Source organism: Megascapheus bottae, chromosome 16, assembly GCF_031878675.1.
Source record: "Megascapheus bottae isolate mThoBot1 chromosome 16, mThoBot2.hap1, whole genome shotgun sequence".
Taxonomy (NCBI): Eukaryota; Metazoa; Chordata; class Mammalia; order Rodentia; family Geomyidae; genus Megascapheus; species Megascapheus bottae.
Window position 1 is genome coordinate 47,289,238 of NC_143524.1, and position 23,797 is coordinate 47,313,034.

Sequence of the window (23,797 nt, forward strand, 5' to 3'; positions counted from 1 at the left end):
CAGTCCTCTGAGCTTCACCTCCCAAGCAAATTATTCCTGAAGGTAATCTCTTCTCAGAAACCACACATAGTATTTGTTTGGATAGAATTTTATGTGTTAAAAAGCTGCATGTTTCTACCTAAGTTACTGTCATACCAGTTTAATGTATTTTTTGTGCTATGATTAAAGGAACACCAACAAAAAAAAAAAAGACTGGAGGCCAGCACTGATGGCTCATGCCTGTAAACCTAGATATTTATGAGGCTAGAACCTGAGGACACTGCTTTGAAGTCGGTCTGAGAAGACAAACCCATGAGACTCTTCCCCCCAATTTACCAGCAAAAAGCTGAAAATGGAACCTTGAATCAAGCAGTAGAATGCCAGCCTTGAGGGGAAAAACAAACAACAAACAAACAAAAAAGCAAGAGTGGCACTGAGTTCAAACCCCAGTACTGGCATACACACCCACAAGAAGAGACACAAAAAGAGAGAGAGAGAAGGAGGAAGACAGAGATAAAGAAATAGTTAAACTGTAAAGAAGCCTTATAGGCAAAGACAGAAAGTTCTTTGTTCTCTCAGTGAAATTTTAATAATGGAAGACCTCCCTAATTTCACTGTACAGCTGATATGAGAGAGAATGAATTTCCTGGTAAAATATGTGAACTATATCACTTCATCTCAAAACTGAAAATTAGGTGGAGAACCACCTAATGAACATGAAATGACTGAGAAAGTCAGATCATATAGACAAGGCTACATAGCAAGATCCTGTGTTAAAGCTAGGGTGCCCAACAACCCATGAGTATCTTATACACACATATATATACCCCATGGAATACTAACCAGTCATAAAAATAAATCATGTCATTTGTAGAAAATTGGATAGAAGTACATGGCAATTAAGTTGCAAGAAATAAGCCAATCTTTAAAAGCCAAATACCTTAAGTTTATTTATAAAATAAACAGTACGGAAGTAAAATGATGGTAAGAGCAATGGGATGTGAATATAAAACAGTGGCTGTCTAGGAGGAAAACATTAAGAGTGTGGTACGGGGAAAGAGGATACTGCTATGTAAAAAGAATTAAAGAATACTTTATACATATACAGAAAGTTAGCAAAACAAAGCCCATCAAATGCTATTGGTAAGGGATACATGCGCAGATCACAGCACTGAAAAAAAATTAAAACTAGAACTATAATGTAGCAAATCCATTTCCAAGTATATATCTTATAAGGGTTGTTGTAACAGAATACAACAGGAAGAGGACATTTCAATAAACAACAGAAATTTATTTTCTCAGTTATTAGGGGTAGAAGTCCAAGATCAAGGTACACTCAAATTCTATTTCTTGTGAAAGCTTACTTCCTGGCTTGCAGACACACACCTGCTCTATCTTTACCTGGCCTATCCTCTATGCCCGGGGAACTAGTCTGGTCTCTCTCTTACTCCTTATTTTTGGAACAGACGGGTGCTGAGTATTGAACTCAGGGCCTTACACATGCCAAGCACATGTTCTACCACTGGTGCCATACATCCAGCCATGCTGTTTCTCTTCTTCCATGGATTATCAGTCCCATTTATAGAGATCTCATCTTTATAACTTAAAGGCCTTATACATTGGGAGTTAGGGACTCAACATATGAATCCTGGAAGAACACCATTTAGTCAATAAAATACAGGACTTGAATAGTCATCTGTGTATCCACATTCATATTAGCATTTTTCACACCAGCAAAAGGCAAAAGAAATTCAGTGCCTATTAACCGAAGAACAGGGTTAGTGGTATAGCTCAATGGTAGAACACTGCCTAGTATAAAGGCCCTGAGTTTAGCATACAGTACCACCCAGGGAAAATACACACACACAATAATGAGTAAATAAAATGTGATATATATATATGCAATGGAAAATACAAAATAACAAATATATGATTCCAGTATCCTAAGTAAGTGTTATCTAGAATAAAAGTATTCTAGAATAGTCAAATTTATAGTCAGGAAACAGAATGCTTAGTTGCAATGGATGGGAAAAGATCACAGTTCAAGGCTAAAACCAACAGAAAAGTTCATGAGACCCTTTCTCAACCCATAGCTGTGTACTTGGCATCCCAAGCTACAATGGAAACCTGAGATTAAAACATTATGGTGCCAGGCTAGACTGGTAGAAAATTTTGCAAGACTCCATCTCCACAGAAAGGAAGCTAGATAAAAATGGCACATGCCTGTGATGCCAGTAATAGCAGAAAGCCTAAAGGAAGCAGATCTGGGCTCAAGTAAGTGCTAGGAAGGTAGACCGTCTCCTAAAAATAACCAAAGAAACAAAGGGCTTGAGGTATGGCTTAGTGGTATAATACCGGAAGAGCAAGCACAGGCCTTGAGATCAAACCCTTATGGTACTACAGTCTCCCACAAAAAAAGGGGGGCCCGGGAGTTTGGCCTAATGGTAGAGTGCTTGCTGCTAGGCACAAAGACCCGGGTTCAATTCCTTGGTACCACATACATAGAAAAAAGCCAGAAGTGATGCTGTGGCTTAAGTGGTAGAGCTCTAGCCTTGAGAACGTCCAAGGACAGTGCTTAGGCCCTGAGCTCAAGCCCAAGACTGGCAAAAAAAAAAAAAAAAGACAAGCAACTACACTGGCAGAATCACCACTCCCATCCTGTTTAGAGACAGAAAGCTACCATCTCCTATAAAAGGTAACAATGCCTTCTGGAATATCTTCTAAAGAATCTGTTTGAAGTTGCTTGATGGTTAATATTTTAACCCAGGAACATAATGATTTATCAACATTATCAAGAATAATATACTATACATAACTGTACATATCCCTATCTTCATAGGCAGCATGGTTTGTTTTACAATAGCATCACTACAAATGTGAATAATGATAATGTAATGTCACTGGGAAATAAGAATTTTTTCACCACCACTATAATGTGCACTATCATTGATCAAAACATCATTATGCAGGGCTGGGAGTTTGGCCTAGTGGTAGAGTACTTGCCTAGCATGCACGAAGACCGGACTGGCAAAAAAAATAATAATAATAATCATGCGGTACACACACACACACACACACACACACACACACACACACACACACACACACACACACGGAGACAATCATCCTGTGCTAGTACTCTTTTTTTTTTTTTTTTTTTTTTTTTGCCAGTCCTGGGCTTGAGCTCAGGGCCTGAGCACTGTCCTTGGACTTTCTCAAGGCCAGAGCTCTACCACTTGAGCCTCAGCACCACTTTCGACTTTTTTCTATGTATGTGGTACCGAGGAATCGAACCTGGGTCTTCGTGCATGCTAGGCAAGCACTTTAACCACTAGGCCAAACTCCCGGCCCCTGTGCTAGTACTCTTACCACTAGAGGAAAGCCCAAGCCTATTTTCAGTCCCCAGGACTGGCAAAAAGAACAAAAACAAACAAACAACAACAACAAAAAAAAACAAAACACCAAGCCAAGTAATCTGTCCTTCACTTTCTTGTGTTCTATAGTGGAAGTTACAAATTTATATTCTTTACCTTTTTATTTTTATTTTATTTTTTGGTTTTTGTGAAACAGAGTCATACGCTATATAGTATATCCCAGGCTAGCTTTGAACTCAGAATCATTCTGCCATGGCCTTCTAAGTGCAGAGATTATAGGAGCAAGCAACCATACCTGGCTGCATAACTGTATTTACTACAGGCACTTACAATGATATTGAAGTATTCTTTGTTTTGTTTTGTTTTTTCTCACCAGAGTCTCACTATATAGCCCGGATTAGTCTAGATCTATGTAGCCCAGACTAGTCCTGAACTTGCAATCATCCTACCTCAACTTCTGACTGCTAATAACAGGGAACAACACCAAATCCAGTTAATAGGCAGCAATTTAACTGCCTATATTTTCACTCATCTCAGACTATTTCCTCATTTATCTGTTGATTTCTTTTATAAAGGAGTATGTTAATTTTCACATATTGTGGGCTTCTTAAATTTATTCTTGCTAATTGATTTTTTTCATCCAATTATGATTAGAGAGCATACTTTCCATTATTTCTGTTAAACGACTAAATGTTTCACACATGAATCACATCTCAACTTTTCAGAAAATATAAGTATATAGGACTTGGGGTATTACTCAGAGGTATAACACATGCTTAGCATGTACAATGCCCTGGATTCCATCCCTAGCACTAAAACACAAACAAACAAATGAAAGGGCTGGGACTTGGGCCATATTCCTGTAATCACAGTACTCAGGAAGCAGAAACTCCTGGAAATAATTGGTTATAATCCTAGATCCTCAAGAGGATTGGAAGTTCAAAATCAGCATGGCCCATATGGAGAAATTCTGTCTCAAAACCCAAACCTAAACAAAAAAGAGCCCCAGTAACTAGACACAATTAGTAAGTTTGTATTTCTTTCTTTCTTTCTTTTTTTTGCCTGGGATTGAGCTCAGGGCCTGAGCACTGTCCTTGGACTTTCTCAAATCTAGAGCTCTACCACTTGAGCCTTAGCACCACTTCTGGCTTTATTCTTTGTATGTGGTACTGAGGAATTGAACCTGGGTCTTCATGCGTGCTAGGCAAGCATTCTACCACTAGAACAAACTCCCAGCCTGTATTTCTTTTATACATTACCTCCCCCATCCCACCCAACACCGCGCAAAAGAAAAGAAAAACCTAAGGGGGAAAAAATAAAAGAGGCAGCTCTTACAACAATAATTCTGGGATGGGATGTAGCTCTGTGGCAAAGTGCTTGCCTAGCAAGTACAACATCCTGGGTTCAATCCCCCCAGTACCAAAAAAAGAAAAGACAAAAAAAAAAAAAATACAGCCCAAAATGAAAACATAAAGAAAAAAATAGTTCTTGGCAAACTTGTTATAGGTTTAGGGTGTATCTGAGTGAATTTTATAGCACCAACCACCTTTCCAAATGATGTAAAACTGTTCAGGGTAGATAATTATACTCTTACCTTGCAGGCTACATCAACTAATCGTGACTGAACGGCTTGATTCTCTGGTAGCTTAGTGCCTATTGCAAGCAAAGTGTCTAGCAATTGAGCCAGGACTTGATGTGACTCTAGAAAAGATGGAAAGCTAAGTTATATAATTTCAAAAGACTATTATAGAAACTAATTTACGTTGGTAAAGAATTTCTGGCTGGGTCACACTTGTACTCCTATCTACTAAGGAGGCTGAGATTAAGAGTCTCACGGAATTTCCTGACCAGGCTGTCTTTGAATCACGATCCTTAGTTCTCAGCCTCCTGCGTAGCTACTTATAAATACAACTTATTTTCAGATTCCTAAAGACAAGGACTTTTTGTTGTTGATATTGTTGTTTTGTGCCAGTCTTAATGCTTTAATTCAGTGATTTCGTGCTTTCTAATTTTTTGTGCTCAAAGCTAATGATCTACAAGTTGAGCCACAGCTCCACTTCCAGCTTTTTGGAGCTTAGAGATTAAGAGTCTCATAGAGTTTCCTGCTTGAGCTGGTTTCAAACTACAATCCTCAGATCTCAGCTTCCTGAGTAGCTAAGGTTACAGGTGTCAACCACTGGCACCAAGCAATAACAATTTTATTTACCGTGACATTCTCAGAATATAACACAAGTCATTATGTGTTCAATGAATGTTTAGTAAAGTGACAAAGATCCAAATACAGGTAAAGCTATGGCCATCTTCTCAACCTACTCATCTCTGTATAAAAGGCTCTTTGTAGCCTGGTGCTGTGGCTCATATCCATAATCCTAGCTAATCAAGAGGCTGGGATCTGAGGATCACAGTTCAAAACCAGCCTGGGCATTGAAATCCGTGTGACTCTTATCTCCAGAAGTGGCACTGTGGCTCAAGGGGTAGGACAGTAGCCTTGAGCTAAAGAGCTCAGGAGCAATGTCCAGACCGAGTTCAAGCTCCATAATTGACCAAAAACAAGTAAACAAACAAAAAAACAACTTAATATTTCCAAGACTAATTTTTTGGGGGGGTCATGGGCCTTAAACTCTGGGCCTGGGTACATCCCTGAGCTCTTCAGCTCAAGGCTAGCGTTCTACCACTTGAACCACAACGCCACTTCCAGTTTTCTAGTGGCTAATTGGAGATAAGAATCTTACAGAATTTAGTACCCAGGCTGGCTTTGAACCATGATGCTCAGACCTCAGCCTCGTGAGTAGCTAAGATAATAGGCATGTGTCACTAGCTCCTGGCTTAATTAATTAATTAAATTTCAAGGCAACTAAAGCACTAACTCTGTAAATGGATTTTTTTTTTAAACACAAAAATTTAGGTAGCCCAAAATTTTCAAAGGTGAAGTGATTTTCTGTTTCCTTTAAACATTGATGATATGATTTAGTGGCCCCACAAGGAACTAATAGAAAAAGAAAAATTACATGCATGAGACATGGCAGTGTTACATCCATGGGCTCTCTACTGTGATAACCACACAAGCAGAACAGCTGCTCCCTTGGCTTCTGAGTCAGTGCAACACAGGGAAAAGCTCTGCCACATAGCTATACAACCCTCACCTTTAGTGTTTCCACCAATAAGAGTGGGACAGCAATATCTACCTTCTTTTGTGGGTGGGGGGGAGGGTCATGGGGCTTGAACTCCAGGGCCTGGGCGTTGTCCCTGAGCGCTTCAGCTGAAGGTTACCACCCTACCCTTCAGCCAAGCCCTTTTTCCTTTTCTAAAGGTTAATGAAGATAAGAATCTCAGGTCCTTTTGTGCCTGGGCTAGCTTTGAACCTTAATCCTCAGAACTCAGCCTCCTGAGTAGCTAGGATTACAGGTGTGAGCTATCACCTGGCTAGCAATATCTACCTACTATCCTAAAAAGAGTAGCTTAAACATAGGGCACTTGGAGAGGTCAATACAGTAGAGCTCTCAAGAGAGAAACCTATATTCACACTCCAACGGTAAACCTATATACATGTGTTATTAAATCATCCTCAAATTACTTTTCTTCTTTTTTATTAGAGAATTTATTAACGTTGATTTTTACATCATATTTTAAATGACAAGTTTAACAAACAAATGTTCGAGGAGGGAATCACTATTTACAATCACTGGGACTTAGTACTTAGAACTTAATCAAAATTAGGCTAAGGGTTTGTATGTCATAGAAACATATTAATTTATGAAATAAAAGTTATATCTATAGAGTCATAGGTTTTTATATCTATATAGTTATGTTTCTATTTCCATTACCATGTCCATAGCTTTGGGTATGCAGTTATTGAGTCCTCGCTCTTGTACTCTTTGGATTTAATAGCCACATATTAAGGATACCATGCGCCTTTTGTTCCTTAGGTCTTGACTTGTCTCACTCAACATGATTTGCCCTAGATCCATCCACTTCCCTGAGAATGCCATTATTTTATCTTGTCTGTTGGCTATGTAGAATTCCATTGTGTATATATACCACATTTTCTGTATCCATTCATCTGCAGTGGGGCATCTGCATTGTTTCCATCACTTGGCTATTGTGAATAGTGCAGAGATGAACATAGCTGAGCAGGTGTCCTTATAATATCCTGGGTCATGATGTTCAGGATAGATGCCCAGAAATGGTATGGCGGGATCATAGGGAAGGTCTATTTTCAGTTCTTTAAGGAACCTCCACACTGCTTTCCAGAGTGGCTGAACTAGTCTACATCCCCAACAGCAGTGTAGTAGGATTCCTTTTTCTCCACAACCCCGCCAGCAACTGTCATTGTCTGAGTTCAAAATCTTGGCCATTCTTCTTGGGGTAAGGTGGTATCTTAGGGTTGTTTTTATTTGCATTTCCTTTATGACCATAGATGATGAACATTTTCTCATATGCTTTTCTGCTATTTTAATCTCTTCTTCTGATAAGTCTCTCTTTAGTTCCCTTGCCCATTTAGTGAATGGTTTATTGGGTTTTGGGGGGATTAGTTTCTTGAGTTTCCCCTTTTCTTCTTTTTAACTTCTTTATTAGTATTACTAAGTAGCTATACAAAAAGGTTCCAATTCCAGTCAGGTTATGACTACAATGCTTTTTGATCAATATCATCCCTTCTCAAATTCCTTTTCAATAATAACAACATAAAGTATATTCTATATAAAAGGAATTAAAAGATTTTGGCTCTGAGTACACAGTTTTTAAATTGTAACTTACTTTCATTCTGCAGTATGTTGATGGCATCATCCATAATGCAGTCTGGGGAGAAGCCTGCAGTCTTTGATAATAAACCCAACAATGATGCGATTTTCAATCTCACAGATGGGTCATTTTCCTGGAACAAAAGAAGCAACTGTCATCTTGATGCTGTACTCTTAGCTAATCAATAAACAGAAAAGTGGGAAACTAGCTTCTTAAAAGAGATTCAAACATTCAAGTAGTATAAGGCTTCATTTCTGAAATCCTAACTTTATATTTTTATAATTTTCTCAATCGGCATCTTTCACAATCAAATACTGGAAAGTGAATGTAGAACAATGACTGCAGGAAGCGGTGGCTCACGCCTATAACCCTAGCTACTCAGGAGGCTAAGACCTGAGACAGTTCAAAGCCAGCCCGGACACTAAGACCGTGAGACTTTTATCTCTAATTAACCACTAGAAAACTGGAAGAGTCACTGTGGCTCAAGGGTAATGCAGTACCCTTGAGCAGAAAAGCCCAGGAACAATGTCCAGGTCCAGGAATAGGGCTCAGCGGCCAGGCTGTTCAAGTCCCATGACTGAGCAGGAAAAAAAAAAGAAAGAAAGAAAGAAAGAAAAAAAAGTATTCCTTTCTGGGCCTGGAGTTTGGACTAGTGGTAGAATGCTTGCCTAACATGCACGAAGACCTGGCTTTGATTCCTTGGTTCCACATACATAGAAAAGCCAGAAGTGGTGCTGTGGCTCAAGTGGTAGAGCTCTAACCTTGAGGAAAGTCCAAGGACACTGCTTAGGCCCTGGGTTCAAGCCCAGGACTGGAAAAAAAAAAAAAAAAATATATATATATATATATATATATATGTGCCTTCCTGATATCATTAACTTCTAACCAATAATGTACAGCTGACATTACCTTTCCTTCTGCTGTGTAGTCACATTAGATAAAAGACCCAGACACCTACACTGCCAGCAATGGCCAATCAACATGGCTGCCAGCTCCATTGCTGAGTCCCTGGATAGTGGGAGTTGCAGCTATCACTGCTGTCACCAGAAACAATTTTCCTTCTAATTACTTTTTTCCCAATCACCAGATCTTGTTATGAGGCTGAAGCACACAATGTAAGTGGCTGAGTATAGATCATGTACCTGGGCCCTCGACGCAAAGGAGACAAGAGAAATGAGTAGTCTAGCCACTGTGGCCTCAATGGAGATGGAGAACCTCTTATGTGATCTCTACCATGCACCAACATTGCTACGGTAAAAAAAAATTTCCCCAAGACAAAAAAAAGGATTACCTCTCGTTGTTTATCATCTTACCCACTTGTAGCACAATGCTCACCAGGTTCAACAAATTCATGTGAAAAAGCAGTATGTTAGTGCTAAGATTAAGTACTTTTTCTATACTGAATACAAAACTATTTAAATGGGTGCTGAAAAAAGATGAAGTGCCTTCTAGATCAATACCCAACCATCTACTATAGTTTCCAAGGAGGCAACCAGGCACACCATGAGGTCTAATAGTTGGGAAGGGAATGCAACTATGGAGTCAAAGATCTAAGATCCCTTCATGTATTCATGTATATACTTTGGGAAAGTGTGACTGCAATATAAAGAGAATGGACTTAAAATCAGGCAGGCCTAAATGCAAAGCCCAATTCATTACACACTATCTATGTATACATCTTTTGGTAGTGATGATGGTTTTGTTGTTTTTGTTTTTAAACAGCCTATGTCGCCCAGGCTGGCCTCCAACTCACAATCCTTTTGTGTCAGCTTCCTGAATGCTGGGGTTGTAGATATGTGCCACCATACCTAGCTTAGTATATGTCTTGAATAGCTAATTAACCTCTCTGTGAAATCGAACTACCTCGTGAGGAAAGTGACTAGCAAAGAAATAAGCACACAGTAAACAGGCAGTGCTCTACCTCTTTAGTTACTTTCTTGATTAGAGATTAATACCAGTATATGTCTAATGCCTAAGACTCAACAGCTAAAACAAACATAACTAACTAGAAAAAGGACTTAGCCATTCCACCAAAGTAAATGACAATCAAAAGGTACATGAAGAGCCAGGCACTGGTGGCTCAGTCAAGTCTGTAATCCTAGCTGCTCAAGAGGCTGAATGTTGAGAACAGCAGTTTGAAGCCGGCCCAGACAGAAAAGTCTGTAGGATTCTTATTCCCAATAAACTACTTAGAAAAAGCTAAAAGTGGCACTGTAGCTCAAGTGATAGAGCTCTAGCCTTGAGCACAAAGAGAATCAGAGACAGCACCCAGGCCCTGAGTAAAAGACCCACAACTGACCCAACACACACACACACACACACACACACACACACACACACACACACACACACACACACGTACAAAGTTACTCAGAAGTGTAAATCAATGAGATACTACCTCATAGCCATCACCTAACAAAACAAACAGGAAAAAAAAAATGCTGGAACTTTCTAAGATCCAGAACACAGTGTAGAGACCCCCTAGACCCATCCCCTTCAGTAACTTCTGAAAACCATAAAACTACTCTCTGACAGTTGAATGGGACCCAGCTGGCGCGAGAACTTTCCATCAGTTTCCACCAGCCTGGGAAGCTCCCTAAATCTTATCTCACTCGACCACCTGATGGGTGTAATTTTTGCCTTTTTAAAAGGCTGTGTAAACCCTGATCGAAGACTCCTCCCAGCCTCGCTGCCCAGTGCCTGCGGAAGAGTTCCCTGCCTGGCTTGTATCCCACAATAAACCCTTGCTGTTGCATTTCAGATGCCTCGCTCTTGGTGGTCTTCTTTGGGGGACCCCTCCTCTGGGGGACCCCTCCTCTGACACAACAACAGCAAATCAAAGAAAGGTTTGATAAAAAGGACTGCATCAAACTAAAAAGTCTATTCACAGCAAAGGACAATAATAATAAGACAATAAGCTAAAAAGATAGTCAACAGAATGAGTTTTGCTAGTTATATATAAGACAATGGCCTAATATCCAGAATAAACAGAGAGTTTAAAAAATTAAACCCTCAAAGAATCAACAACTCAATTACTAAATGGGCTAATAAAATAAAAAGAGACGCCTCAGAAAAAGAAGTTTAAAATAGGCCGACATCCCTGGAACCACATACGTGGAAAAAGCCAGAAGTAATGCTGTGGCTCAACTGGCAGCGCACTAGCCTTGAGCAAAAAGTGTCCAAGGACAGTGCCCCAGAACTGGCAAAAAAAAAAAAAGAGCCAACATAAAGAAATGCTCAATATCTATGGCCATAAAGAAAAATGCATATCAAAACAACATTGAGCCTCCACCTCACTCCAGTTAGAATGGCCATCATCAAGAATACAAATAATAACATAAGCTAGCATAGATGTGGGCAAAAAGGAACCCTTACACACTTTAGTCAGAATATAAACTTGTTCAACCACTCTGGAAAACAGTATGGAGGTTTCTCAAAAAACTAAGTATAGCTGGGAGCGGTGGCTTATGCCTATAATCCTAGCTACTCAGAAGGCTGAGATCTGAGGATCAAGGTTCAAAGCCAGCTTCGGAACAAAAGGGCCTGAGACTCTTATTTCCAATTAACCTCTAGAAAACGGGAAGTAGGACTGGGCTCAAGGGTAGGGAAGTAGCCTTGAGCTAAAGAGCTCAGGAACACTGCCCAGGCCCAGAGGTAGGGCATAACCTTGATCTGAAGAGCTCAGGGACAGCGCCCAGGCCAAGTTCAAGCCCCATTACCCACAAAAAAAAAAAAAAAAAAAAAGAAAAGAAAAAGAAAAAAAGATGGTAGGACCTAGAAAAAATTATTTCAAGTGAAGTCAGGCCCAGAGAGACAAAGCTTATACATGCTTTTTCTCTGTGAAAGTAGCTTGAGTACTGTGCAAATATACAAAAATGTATTAACTGCAGATTCGGGGGAGCACTCAAAAAAGTGCAATTCCTTAAAAAGGCAAAATAAGCTGGATGCTAGTGGCTGCAATCCTAGCTATTAAGGAGGCTAAGATTTAAGGATCACCTTTCAAAGCCAGCCAGGGCAGAAAAGACCATGAGACTCTTACCTCCAATTAACCACTAGAGTGGCTCTAGTGATAAAGCACTAATATTGAGCACAAAGTTCAGGAACAGTGCCTCGGCCCAGAGAATTGAAGCCCCAGACTGACAAAAAAAGGGCAAAACCACAGATCACAAAATAATACCAGGGAACAGGAAAAGGATGGGGTCATGGAGAAAGGAGAAAAAAGATAAAGAGAAGGGAGAGAGAGAACAAAATTAAGAAAAATGAGGGAAGAGGTAGGTTGATAGGTGAGAATGTTGAAATGAGTGACATTGATCAAGATTCATTATATTCATAAACTGCTTTGTTGAATGGCAACTCCTTTGTACAATTTCTTGAAGACGCTGTGTATGTGTGGGGGGAGGGGTGGTTCTTTCCTATTTCCTACATGAAGAGCAGGAAATTATTCTCTTCTTTTTTTTCTTCCAACTTTAACCCTATAATACCACAGCTGGCAGAAGCCCTCATTCATCTTGTAGTGAAAGACAGTTGAGAAAAAACCAACAAGGAAAATCTCAGAAGTAAAGAGCATCCAAAAGACGGTAAAAGTGATGTCATCCAAGTGTAAGCAAACTTGAGAAACTGCAACTTGGCTACAGCATCGTGGGCTAAGAAGGTAGCAAGGAAAATTGATAAGTACAAAAGGTAGCAAAAAGCAACCAAAAAGGTATGAGGAGATGAATGAAGATTCTACATGAAGAAATTTAAGGTATCAGACGCTGCTTTGTCATATAAGGGAGAAGAGAGTAGAGAAGAACAGAAGGAGAAGAACAGGTATCCTCAGCTGAGAGATGGGAAGTACTCTGTCAGATAGTTTCTACTGTCCCTGCTATAAAAAGTGGGAGATCTGAGAGGCAAAGGAAGTAGTCAAAATCAACAGTGGCCTTTCATGCTTCTCATCTTAAGCCAGAATAGATGAGGAGACAGAGAAATTATAAAATTTTTTACAAATAGCTAAAGGGTCAAAGTCAGAAGTTAAAACCTCTACAATGCTCCAGGGACCTTGTTGTGCTTGAAGTCCGAAGGAGACGGACACTTAGGATAAATAATGGTAACACAAAAGAGCTAATGCTCAGTACTTGGAACACTGCCTAGTACATAAATGTTTGTTAGCCAGGAAGAAATCCATTAGTGCATTCAACCAATATTTACTAGTGTTCTTGATACTGTAGATGCATCACTTTAAAAAACCCAGAACTGGGGAGGAGGGAAATGTGAAGTAATGCTCCTTCTATCTGGCGAATATAACTGTAACCCCTCTATTAATTACAATTTAAAAAAAAACAGAATTGCTGCCCTAGTACAGGGAAATGGACAAAGAACAAAACAAATAACATAACTACTAGAATACTAAGAAAGCAAGTGCTGTGGGAATAAACAAACAAACAGAGAAAAAAGCCAGAAAGTACTGGGAAAGAAAGGAGTCTCAATATGAAACAAGAGTAAAGAAACCTCAGGGAAAAAAATAAAAGGATTTCCATGACATAGCAAGTAGATATGTGAATATAAGGGAGAAATGTCTCAGGCAGAAGGAAACATAAATATGAACACTTGTGGCAGACACATGAGAGAGTCTTTCCATCCTTTGTGCTAAGGAGCAAAATTTCTTCCTCTCTTGTTCGGCTGCAGAGGTTGAACTGACCAAAGCAATAGTCACAGAAAAGCCTAGCACCCTGCTGGCTGGAAAACAGTACTAGACATTGCTGAACAAAGCCTCAGACATATTCCATAGACATTCTGGAAAGAACTCATTTTATGTCAATCAGTGATTAGATTTGGAAAGACAGCAGATTAAGACTAGACAGAAAGAAATGCACAAGAAAGTGATGATGTCACAAAACTTCATCAACTACCACACAAATATTTACTATGTTGAAGCTTATGCTACTCTAACTGATAATATGGCATTTCAGGCAATGAGCCTGCTAAGCTAATAATAACTTGGTTCTTCAGGGATTCACTCAGGTGTTTGTCCTTGCTCTTGAGAACAAATAAATTTCATATTCACAATGATAGGGAAGTGAGGTCTTTGGTGGCTTAATCATTAAGCCTTTAAGGACTATGAAGAAGAGTAAGAAAGACAACAGACCCTGAGAAAGTAGCTTCCAAAGTACCTACAGACATAGCTCAGATAACATAGGAAAACTTGAGGACATTTTCTTTCCTCAAATTACTGAGATACCACCTCATGTTGTTTGTTATAGGACCAGTTTCACAAATGCTACCAGATACCTAAGAAGGACCACAGAAGAAAAGAACAATGAATAAATAGGGGCCGGGAGTTTGGCCTAGTGGTAGAGTGCTTGCCTAGCATGCACGAAGACCCAGTTTCAATTCCTCGGTATCATATACATAGAAAAAAAGCTGGAAGTGGTGCTGAGGCTCAAGTGTAGAGCTCTAGCCTTGAGAAAGCCCAAGGACAGTGCTCAGGCCCTGAGCTCAAGGTCTTCCCCACAAAGATATAATTTAGAAAACCAAGATTTGTATAGGAAAAGGGACTGCCCCAAGGTAGAAACTGCTCTGAACTGATCTACATGTAGCATACAAATCCAAGATCTCTGTAAAATGCTGAAATTCTTCAGCAGCCTTTGGTATCTTTGACTAAGATGACCCTAATCTATTATACTTAATTTGACAAACTGCTTACATGTGTATAATTTTCTTCTTTTTGTATTAATTTTCTTCTTTTTATGTCCTTCCTTTTCTTCCCTTTCCTGACCTTCAATCCTTCATTACCAACTTTGAAGAGTAGTTTAGTAGTAACAGATTATTTTATCTATGTATGTATGTGTGTGTGTGTGTGTGTGTGTGTGTGCGCGCGCGCACACGCATACAAGTGCGTGCAAGTCCTAAGGCTTGAACTCAGGCCTTGGACACTGTCCCTGGGCTTTGTATGTTCAAGGCTAGTACACTACCAATGAGCCATAGCTCCACTTGTGGCTCTTTGAAGAGTTGGATTTTTTTCTTTTTGAATAGCTCTTATTTTTATTGGTTTCAAAAGCCTGTGAAAAAACACAGGATTCGACATACATGTTTAAAAGAATAATCTAAATTGTTTCCTGAGATTCATGACTTCCTATGGATGTAGAAAAAGTGCCATTTGAGAAATGTGCCAAACTTGATTCTAACTGGTATGGTTAAGTAATTAAAAGATGTTAACAGGCCAGACACCAGTGGTTCTCACTAGTAATCCTAGCTACTCAGGAGGCTAAGATCTGAGGATCATGGTTCAAAGCCAGCTCATGAGATTCATTTCCAATTAACCACCAGAAAACCAGAGTGGTACTGTGGCTCAAAGTGGAAGAGGGGCTAGCCTTGAGAAAAAAGCTCAGTGAAAGCACCCAGGCTCTGAGTTCAAGCCCCACAACCAACACCCCAAAACAGTATTAATAGAATCTTTTTTCCCCAAAGGAGTGAAAACCTGATAGTAATGGTGGGAGATAGGGTAGAGATAGGAGGGAGAAAATGGTAAGAAGGTGATGATCAAGATGCACTGCATATGTAAATGGACATGCCAAATTGTAACACCCTTGTACAATCATTTGAAGAAAAACATTGAAAAATAAGAATCTTTTTTCCTTTGATAAATGATCATTTTTAAACTTTTTTTAACCACTATCAGTTAAATTGTAATATAGTTTTATTTAACTTAATGTTATTTTTTTTTTTTGCCAGTCCTGGGGCTTGAACTCAGGTCCTGAGCACTGTTCTTAGGCTTTCTTAAGGCTAGCACTCTACCACTTCAGCCATAGCACTTGAGCCACTTCTGGCTTTTTCTTTGCATGTGGTACCACAGTCTTAGCCTAAAATAGTTTTAAATGTCTGGAATGCAAGTGATACTTTCTAGAACTGTTAGATTTTTTTTTTTGAAGTTTTCTTGTGTTTCATTTTTGTTTGTTTGCTTTGGTGCTGGCCCTGGAGCTTGAACTCAGGGCCTGAGCCCTGAGCCACTTGAGCCACAGCACCACTTCTGGCTTTTTCCATGTATGTGATACTAAGGAATCAAACCCGGGTCTTCGTGCATGCTAGGTAAGCAATCTACCTCCAGGCCAAACTCCCTTCTTGTGTTTCATTTATTTGAGTCATTGTTAAAAAAATTAAAAAAAAAAACAGAAAACAAAAATCCTCCAAATTTGAAAACAAACCAACAAAAAAAGCCTTTCATTTATCTTTGATTCTAGTCTTAGCAGTTTTCATTAAAGAAAAATAAAAATTCTAGATTTGTTTAATCAGGTCCAGGGTATAAAGGGAACTGCAGAATCTCTCTCATTACTTAGTATGTCTTCTATTAATACCTGTCATGCTTATTCTAAAAGGAGTCTCAAAATGGAATGCCTGAGAACAGGGCTTTGATCTATAGAGTTCAGCATGTGTATTAAGCTTTATTTGGGTATCTAATCAAGATTTCTAACCATGGCCTATAAGAAGTAATATGATTTAACACTAGACTTAGCTGATGCACTTGAGTGTCTGCAACTTTTCTTTTTATTTGTTATGGGACTTGAACTCGGGGCCTAAGTGTTATCCCTGAGCTCTTCTGCTCAAGGCTGCTACTCTACCACTCTGAGTCACAGCTCCACTTCTGATTTCTGAATGGGCAATTGGAGATAAAGAGTCTCACAGAGACTTTTCAGCCAGAGATGGCTTTGAACCATGATCCTCAGAGGTCAGTCTTCTGAGTAACAAGCCACAAACATGAGCCACAGGAGCCTGGCTTGCAACTTTCTTTCCTTTATATCATATGATAAGTTTTCTTTTGCTATGGTTCTCTCTGAATAACAGGCATGAGTGGCTATTTCTTGGACACAGTGAATTTTTATTAAAATATTTCTAGAAGAAAAATTTTTAAAGAAAGAAAGAAAAGGAAAGAAGGAAGCAGGATGGGAGAGAAAAAAGAAGGGAGAAGGTGCTTTGAGAAAATGGCTGGCCAGGCCCCAGGGCACTGGCAGAATAAATAGCTCGTGAAAAACTACAGCTGGAAAACTCCACTCATTCTGATTAAAACAGAACATTACACATATAAAGGAGATCTTATAGATTAGAAATTAAAGGTAAAGTGAATGAACAGATTCAAATGTAGTTTATAGAGTTCAAAAAAGATATGAAGTTTTATAAGTATCAAGATATTACACACATCCTAACAGGTTCACTATGAAGTACAAATAATCATTCTTTTTTTTTTCCCCTTAGTGTGCCAGTCCTGGGGCTTGAACTCAGGGTCTGGGCCCTGTCCACAAGCTTCTTTTGCTTAAGGTTAGCAATCTACCTCTTTTTGGTGATTAAATAGAATAAGAGTTTCATGGACTTTTCCACCCAAGCTGACTTCAAACCTCAGATCTCAGCCTCTTAAGCAAACAGGATTACAGGGATGAGCCACCAGTGCCCAGCCTTATAAAATACTCTTACAATTCCCAAAATATGCTTAACCTGAATCTAACAAAATCTATAGATCTAACTTTTCAATTCATAGCAAATACAGGGGTCAAAGGAGCAAGTTAACCTCCAAGGAACTAAACACATTCAAAAAACAAGACATTTTACAGAACTACTGCACCAGCTTAAAGCTATCAATGTCATTAAAATAGAATAGTTCTAGATTTTTAAATTAGGTATAGGTCTGATCTGCATTCTCATTTGACACATCAACAATAAGAAGGTACTGGAGAAGCCAGGCCTGGTGGTACACATTATACTTCCCAGCAATTTGGGAAACAGAGCAGAAGGATTAATTTTAAGCCCAGGTAGAGTCAACCTATCACAAAATAAAATAAAAATAAAAGGGCTGCCGGAAAGTGATAGAACCTGCCTAGCAAATGAAGAGACCCTAGATACAATCTTCAGAACCACAAAAAAATAAAATAAAAAAGTAAGCTATTTTGAGAACCAGAGAAGTCTCAATATGAACTAATTTTACTTTGTTATATTTTATTTTTGGTAGTACTGGGATTCAAACCCAGAGCCTTGTGCTTCCTCTGCTGGTACTCCACCACTTAAGTCTTATCTCCAGCCCTGATTCTGGCTCATTATAAGAGTTTGGAGCTGGGTGAGGTGGCTCACACCTGTAATCCAAGCTACTCAGGAGGCTGAGATCTGAGGATCAAAGTTCAAAGCCAGCCTGGGTACAAAAGGACCTGAGATTCTTTTTTTTTTAAAATATGGAATGATTCACGAATTTGTGTGTCATCCTTGCGCAGGGGCCATGCTAATCTTCTCTGTATCGTTCCAATTTTAGTATATGTGCTGCCGAAGCGACCACGGGACCTGAGATTCTTATCTCCAATTAACCTCTAGAAAATGGGAAGTGGGGCTTGGCTCTAGGGTAGGGCAGTAGCCTTGAGCTGAAGAACTCAGGGACAGTGCTCAGGCCCAAGGGTAGGTCATTAGCCTTGAGCTGAAGAGCTCAGATATAGCGCCCAACCTGAGTTCAAGCCTCACAACCTACATACAAAAAAAAGTTTTTGCCAGGTGCAGTGGCTCATGCGTGTAATCCTAGCTACTCAGGAGGCTGAGATCTAAGGATCAAGGTTCAAAGCCAGCACAAGCACAAAAGGACCTGAGACTTTTATCTCCATTAACCTCTAGAAAATGGGAAGTAGGACTTGGCTCCAAGGATAGGGTGATAGCCTTGAGCTGAAGAGCTCAGGGACAGCACATAGGCCGAGTTCAAGCCCCACACATACATACGCACGCGCACACGCGCGTGAGAGAGAGAGAGAGAGAGAGAGAGAGAGAGAGAGAGAGAGAGAGAGAGAGAGAGAGAGAGAGAGAGAGAGAGAGAGAGAGAGTATGAGTTTGGTGCCAGGTGCAGTGATTCACACCTGTAATCCTAGAAGGTTAAAATCTGAGGATCACAGTTCAAAGCCAGCTTGGGCACTAAAGACCTTGAGACTCATCTCCAATTAACCACTAGAAAACTGGAAGTGGCACAGGCCCAGAGTTCAAGCCACATAACCAAAAAACAAAACAAAACAAAAACAAAAACAAAAAAAAAAAAAGAGTTTGGAAATGGAGTCTAGTGGATTCTTCTGGCTAAGCTGGCATCCAACTGTACCCTCCATATCTCAGCTTCCTGAGTAGCTAGGATTACAGGAGTAATCCACCAACACCTAGCTTTTTTAAAATATAATTGCTGGCTTAGTGAGAGAAAAAAAAATCTTAAGTTTTTTTCTAGCAAAAAAATAATAAATTTGGCAAAATGAGAAGAAAAAATAGGGCAGGGGAAGTGAGGGGTAAGAGAGTAGAAGGAAGAGAAAAAAGAAGAGGAAGAGAAAAAGGGAAGGAGAGAAGAAAAAAAGAGGAAGGGAAAGGAAGGAGGGGAAGGGGGAGAGGGAAAGGGAGAATATGGGAAAGGGAAAAGGAAAATGGAAAGAGAGAGCCAGCCTAGTTATTTGGGAGGCAATAATTCAAGGATTATAGTTCTCAACCAAAGCAGAAAAGTTTATCTCAAGTGAACTATATCTCAACAATGAGAAATTGGACATGGTGTTACATGCCTGTCATTCCAATACTTAGGAGCCTGAGACAGAAGGATTCCAAATTTGAGACTATCATGGGCTACATAGCAAGGCTATTTTGAAGAAACAAGAGGGCTACTACAATTAAGTCTATAATTAGGTCCTTATATTATGACAGAAACAGCAAGATAATAATGGTACTACATTCTAATCTGGCTACAGCAGCATTTGGGCTGATGTAATTCCTCCTTTGAGCTCCCACTGCACTCAGTATATACTGAGCTCACAGTACTGTGATGCACTTGTTTGTCTCCATTTAGTGTACCATAGGTTTCTTAGGACAGCATTTGCATCAGTTTTATCTTCAACTATCACAAGGAGAACAATCATTGTAAAAGCTTGTTAAATAATCATTTACTATTTATTTATAACATGAACCCCTTCAAATCCAACATTCTTACACACAATCCATCAGGTCCTTACGATCTTCTTACCTTGTAATAATGTTCCAAGAGAATCCTGACTACTCCCTCCACACTTTCTGCCTCCACAGGCTTTCTGGCAAACTGGAGGAGGTACTGCAGGGCATCGGCGGGGGAAGTTGCTTTACACAGGTCTATGTGCAGTGCCGCAGACTTACTTGGCTTTGTCAGCCGTAGTTTCTTAGTAGCAATTTCCTCCTGTTGCTGCTGTAAGACAACATAAAAGGTAAGACATGCCAATCTGAAAAAAGAGTCTGCCAATTTAAGTTTGCTTCATTTGATGAAAATAATTTTTCTGTATGACAAAAATATATTTAGCTAACAGACCTAGTCTGAGGAAAAACAGTATTTTTGACTAGAAAAAATACTGGCGTCAAAGCGTTGCCTTTCAAAACTAGCTCTTACAACTTAAGTCAGTGACTTGATATCTCAATTCCTGTCTCAGCAACATAGGCACACCATCTCTGAAGACAAGGTTAAGAGAGCACAAAACGATCTACTCCAGCTTAAGGAACGGTACCCAGGCCCAGAGTTCAAGGCCCAGGACCTAAAAAAAAAAAAAAAAGCATCTATCCCATTCTGAAAAAAAGTATCAGGAACACAGCACAACTATACCCCAAAAGTGAGGGGAGCAAGCCAGGCACTAGTGGCTCACCCCTTTAATACTAGCTACTCATGCAGCTGAGATCTGAGGACCAAGGTTCAAAACCAGCCCAGTTAGGAAAGTCAACCTCCTTTTGCTGTCCCTGAGCTCTTCTGCTCAAGGATAGCATTCTACCACGTGAGCCACAGCACCACTTCCAATTTTCTGGAGGGTAACTGGAGATAAGAGTCACGGACTTTAGTGTCTGGGCTAGCTTTGAACTGCAGTCCTCAGATCTCAGCCTCCTGAGTAGCTAAGATTACTGCGCCTGGCTGAAAGTCAATCTCTAAATCATCAAATGAACCAATTAATCACCAAAAATTTGGAAATGGAGCTATGACTCAAGTGGCAAAGGACTAGCCTGGAGCACAAAAGCTCAGGAATAGCAGCCAGACATCGAGTTCAAGCTCCAGAATCAACACCAACATCAAGACACACACACACACACACACACACACACACACACACACACACACACACACACACACAAAGGTAAGGATAGAGCTGGATACATGGCTCCAGTATTAGAATACCTGATGCAAGCGAGCCCTGAGCTCAAATTCTGGTATTGGAATTAAAAAAAAAAAAAAAGAAAAGAAAAGAGGGGCCGAGAGTTTGGCCTAGTGACAGAGTGCTTGCCTAGCAAGCATGAAGACCCAGGTTCAATTCCTAGGTACCACATACATAGAAAAAAGCCAGAAGTGGTGCCAAGGCTCAAGTGGTAGAGCTCTAGCCTTGAGAAAGTCCAAGGACAGTGCTCAAGCCCAGAACTGGCCAAAAAAAAAAAAAAAGGAAATGAAAAATGCACAAGAATAACAATTCAGTCAGGCTGGTGCGTGGCTCATGCCTGTAATCCTAACTACTCAGAAGGCTAAGATCTGAGGATCTTGGTTCAAAGCCAGCCTGGGCACTAAAAAAAAAATGTGAGACTCTTCTCTCCAATTAATCACTAGAAAACAGGACTGTGGGGCGGGGGCTCCAGGGGTAGGATGGTAGCCTTGAGCTGAAGAGCTAAGGGACAATGACCCAGGCCCAGGGGTAGGGTGGTAGCCTTGAGCTGAACAGTTCAGGGACAGTGCCCAAACCCCCAGAGTTTAAGATTCATATCTTTCTCCCTCCCTCTCTCTCTCTCTCTCTCTCTCTCACACACACACACACACACACACACACACACACACACACACACACACACACACACAATAACAATTCAAATATAATGAAGCTATGTTAGGACACCAGCATGGTTGGCTCCCCTCTTTAGAGGGGAGAAAACCAGAACTTTATGGGAACTGCCTATAGTTTATGTCAAATAAAAATGTCTTCCATTTCCTGCAATTGCCTACCTTGACCCCAAGCCCCCGTCCTGCCTTTATGAAAAGGATGGTTGATCCAGAAAAATAAAAGACACACTGGTCCGGGAGCATAATCTAGTGGTAGTGTGCTCTCCAAGCATGCACTAAGCCCTGGGTTCAATTCCTCGGTACCACATACACAGAAGAAGCCAGAAGCGGCACTGTGGCTCAAGGGGTAGAGTGCTGGCCTTGAGAAAAAGAACCCAAGGACAGTGCCCAGTCCCTGAGTTCAAGCCCCAGGACTGGCAAAAAAAAAAAAAAATTAAAACACTCTACCTTGTGCCTTGGTTTAAGCTTCACCACTCTACAAGTGAAAGGATCTGAGGGCAGATGAACCAGGAGACTGTTGGAAAAATGTTACCTCTACTCCTCACAAGTTAGAATCTACAGTCTACCCCAATCCCCCAACGGTTCTGAATGCCAAGGCTAGGAAGCAGAACACAAGACTGATTTTTGACAGCAGCCTCTTCTCCAGAGACTACCGGTTATGCTGGCAGGGGGCTAGGCCTTCGGGTCTTCAAGTAACTCCAACGGAGGACAGCATTGCTCTGCTTTCAGCGTGTGCCTGCTGGCCAGTTTTGACAGGACCTTGAGTTTTACGGGTCCCTCTTCCAGCACCGGAAGGCTCTGCAGACATCCCAACTTGTCCCTGGAAGTTTGGGGCACGGGAGCTGGGTAGGCCTCCGCCCCACCCCGGCTGCGTCGCAGGGCCGTCGCGGGTCTGCCTCGGGGTCCCCGCCGTAACCCGAGGGTGCAGACCTAACCCGGGCCTAGCGAGCTGAGAGGAGGCGTGGACACTGGACAGCACCGTGCGTTTCTTCCAAGAACTGGCTCGCGACGCGGGGTTGAGTGCAGAACGTCTGCCTCGCACGCGTGAGGCCCGGGGTGCGAGGGCCGCCATCCCCAAAGTGAAGGCAAGCGAACAAACAAAACACCCAAGCTTGGCAGAGCAGTTAGCGGCGGCGGCTGCAGCCGAGCACGCCCATGGAGGAGCCGCCACCACGGGCGCCACACCGGGCAGCGACACACCTTTTGTGGTCAGAAACGCCTGGGGTCGGATGACAGGCCCCGCTACCACATGGGTCCTGGGGCCTTCCCTGCCCGAGCTTACCTGAACCACTTTAGTGAACTCCTCATACACCCGCTTCTTCAGGTGCGCAGCCATGGCTGCCACCGGGCCCTCGCGGCTTCCGTACGCGAGGAGGGCGGGGTGAGGAGGAGCCGGAACAACCCGCCGAGATCCCACGAGGCAGCTCGGGGTTTCGGGATAGAGAGGCCGATTCCCGCTACTCTACTGCACTGACTTGTGGCGCCTGCGCAGCCTGCGGGGGGCGGGGCCTCGGGGGCGGGGCCTCGGGGGAGTCGGGGGCGTGGCGCGGGAAAGGCTCGGGCTGAATTCGCGGTGCGAACCTGGAGGCACGAGAAGAAGTCACGGATGTAGGCCTGGGTGAGGTTCGCTCCGCCCAGTGCTATTCCCAACGGTCGTCGAGTATGGCTTTAGTTTAACCCCTTCCATGGGGTACCTTTTCCCGTTCCCTGATTCTACATATTTAGAAGTTATCCAAACCTTTGGTAGCTGCCATGTAGTGGGAAGAAGAATCCTGATACCAAAGGCCAAGCGACAAAGCTTCGGACCACTGATCTTGAACCTGAATGTGTGGCATCACTTCAATACATACGCTGATAAAGCCTGAAGGTGACAAAGACAGGACAACAAAGGGAATGAAACAGCGCAGAA

At 41.3% G+C, this 23,797-nt stretch overlaps 1 protein-coding gene and 1 non-coding gene across 3 annotated transcripts in view; both read right to left on the reverse strand.

Annotated features, from left to right (window-relative positions):
- Positions 1 to 23,249, reverse strand: part of Ints4 (integrator complex subunit 4) — a 93,145-nt gene extending 69,896 nt beyond the window's left edge. The window contains exons 1-4 of one of the 2 annotated variants that reach the window (XM_090348491.1): positions 23,171 to 23,249; positions 20,077 to 20,268; positions 8,109 to 8,226; positions 4,948 to 5,054 (exon numbers count right to left, since the gene is read on the reverse strand). In XM_090348491.1, coding sequence (XP_090204617.1) covers positions 4,948 to 5,054; positions 8,109 to 8,226; positions 20,077 to 20,268; positions 23,171 to 23,224 — 471 coding nt within the window. In that variant the 5' untranslated portion in view covers positions 23,225 to 23,249. Of the gene's footprint in view, positions 1 to 4,947; positions 5,055 to 8,108; positions 8,227 to 20,076; positions 20,272 to 23,170 lie in introns of both variants that reach the window. The other variant, XM_090348490.1, reaches the window with a different exon arrangement.
- LOC150053540 (U6 spliceosomal RNA) lies at positions 18,278 to 18,384 on the reverse strand. The gene has a single exon (XR_016538215.1). It is a non-coding gene; the product is annotated as a U6 spliceosomal RNA (small nuclear RNA).
- Positions 23,250 to 23,797: the final 548 nt, after the last annotated feature.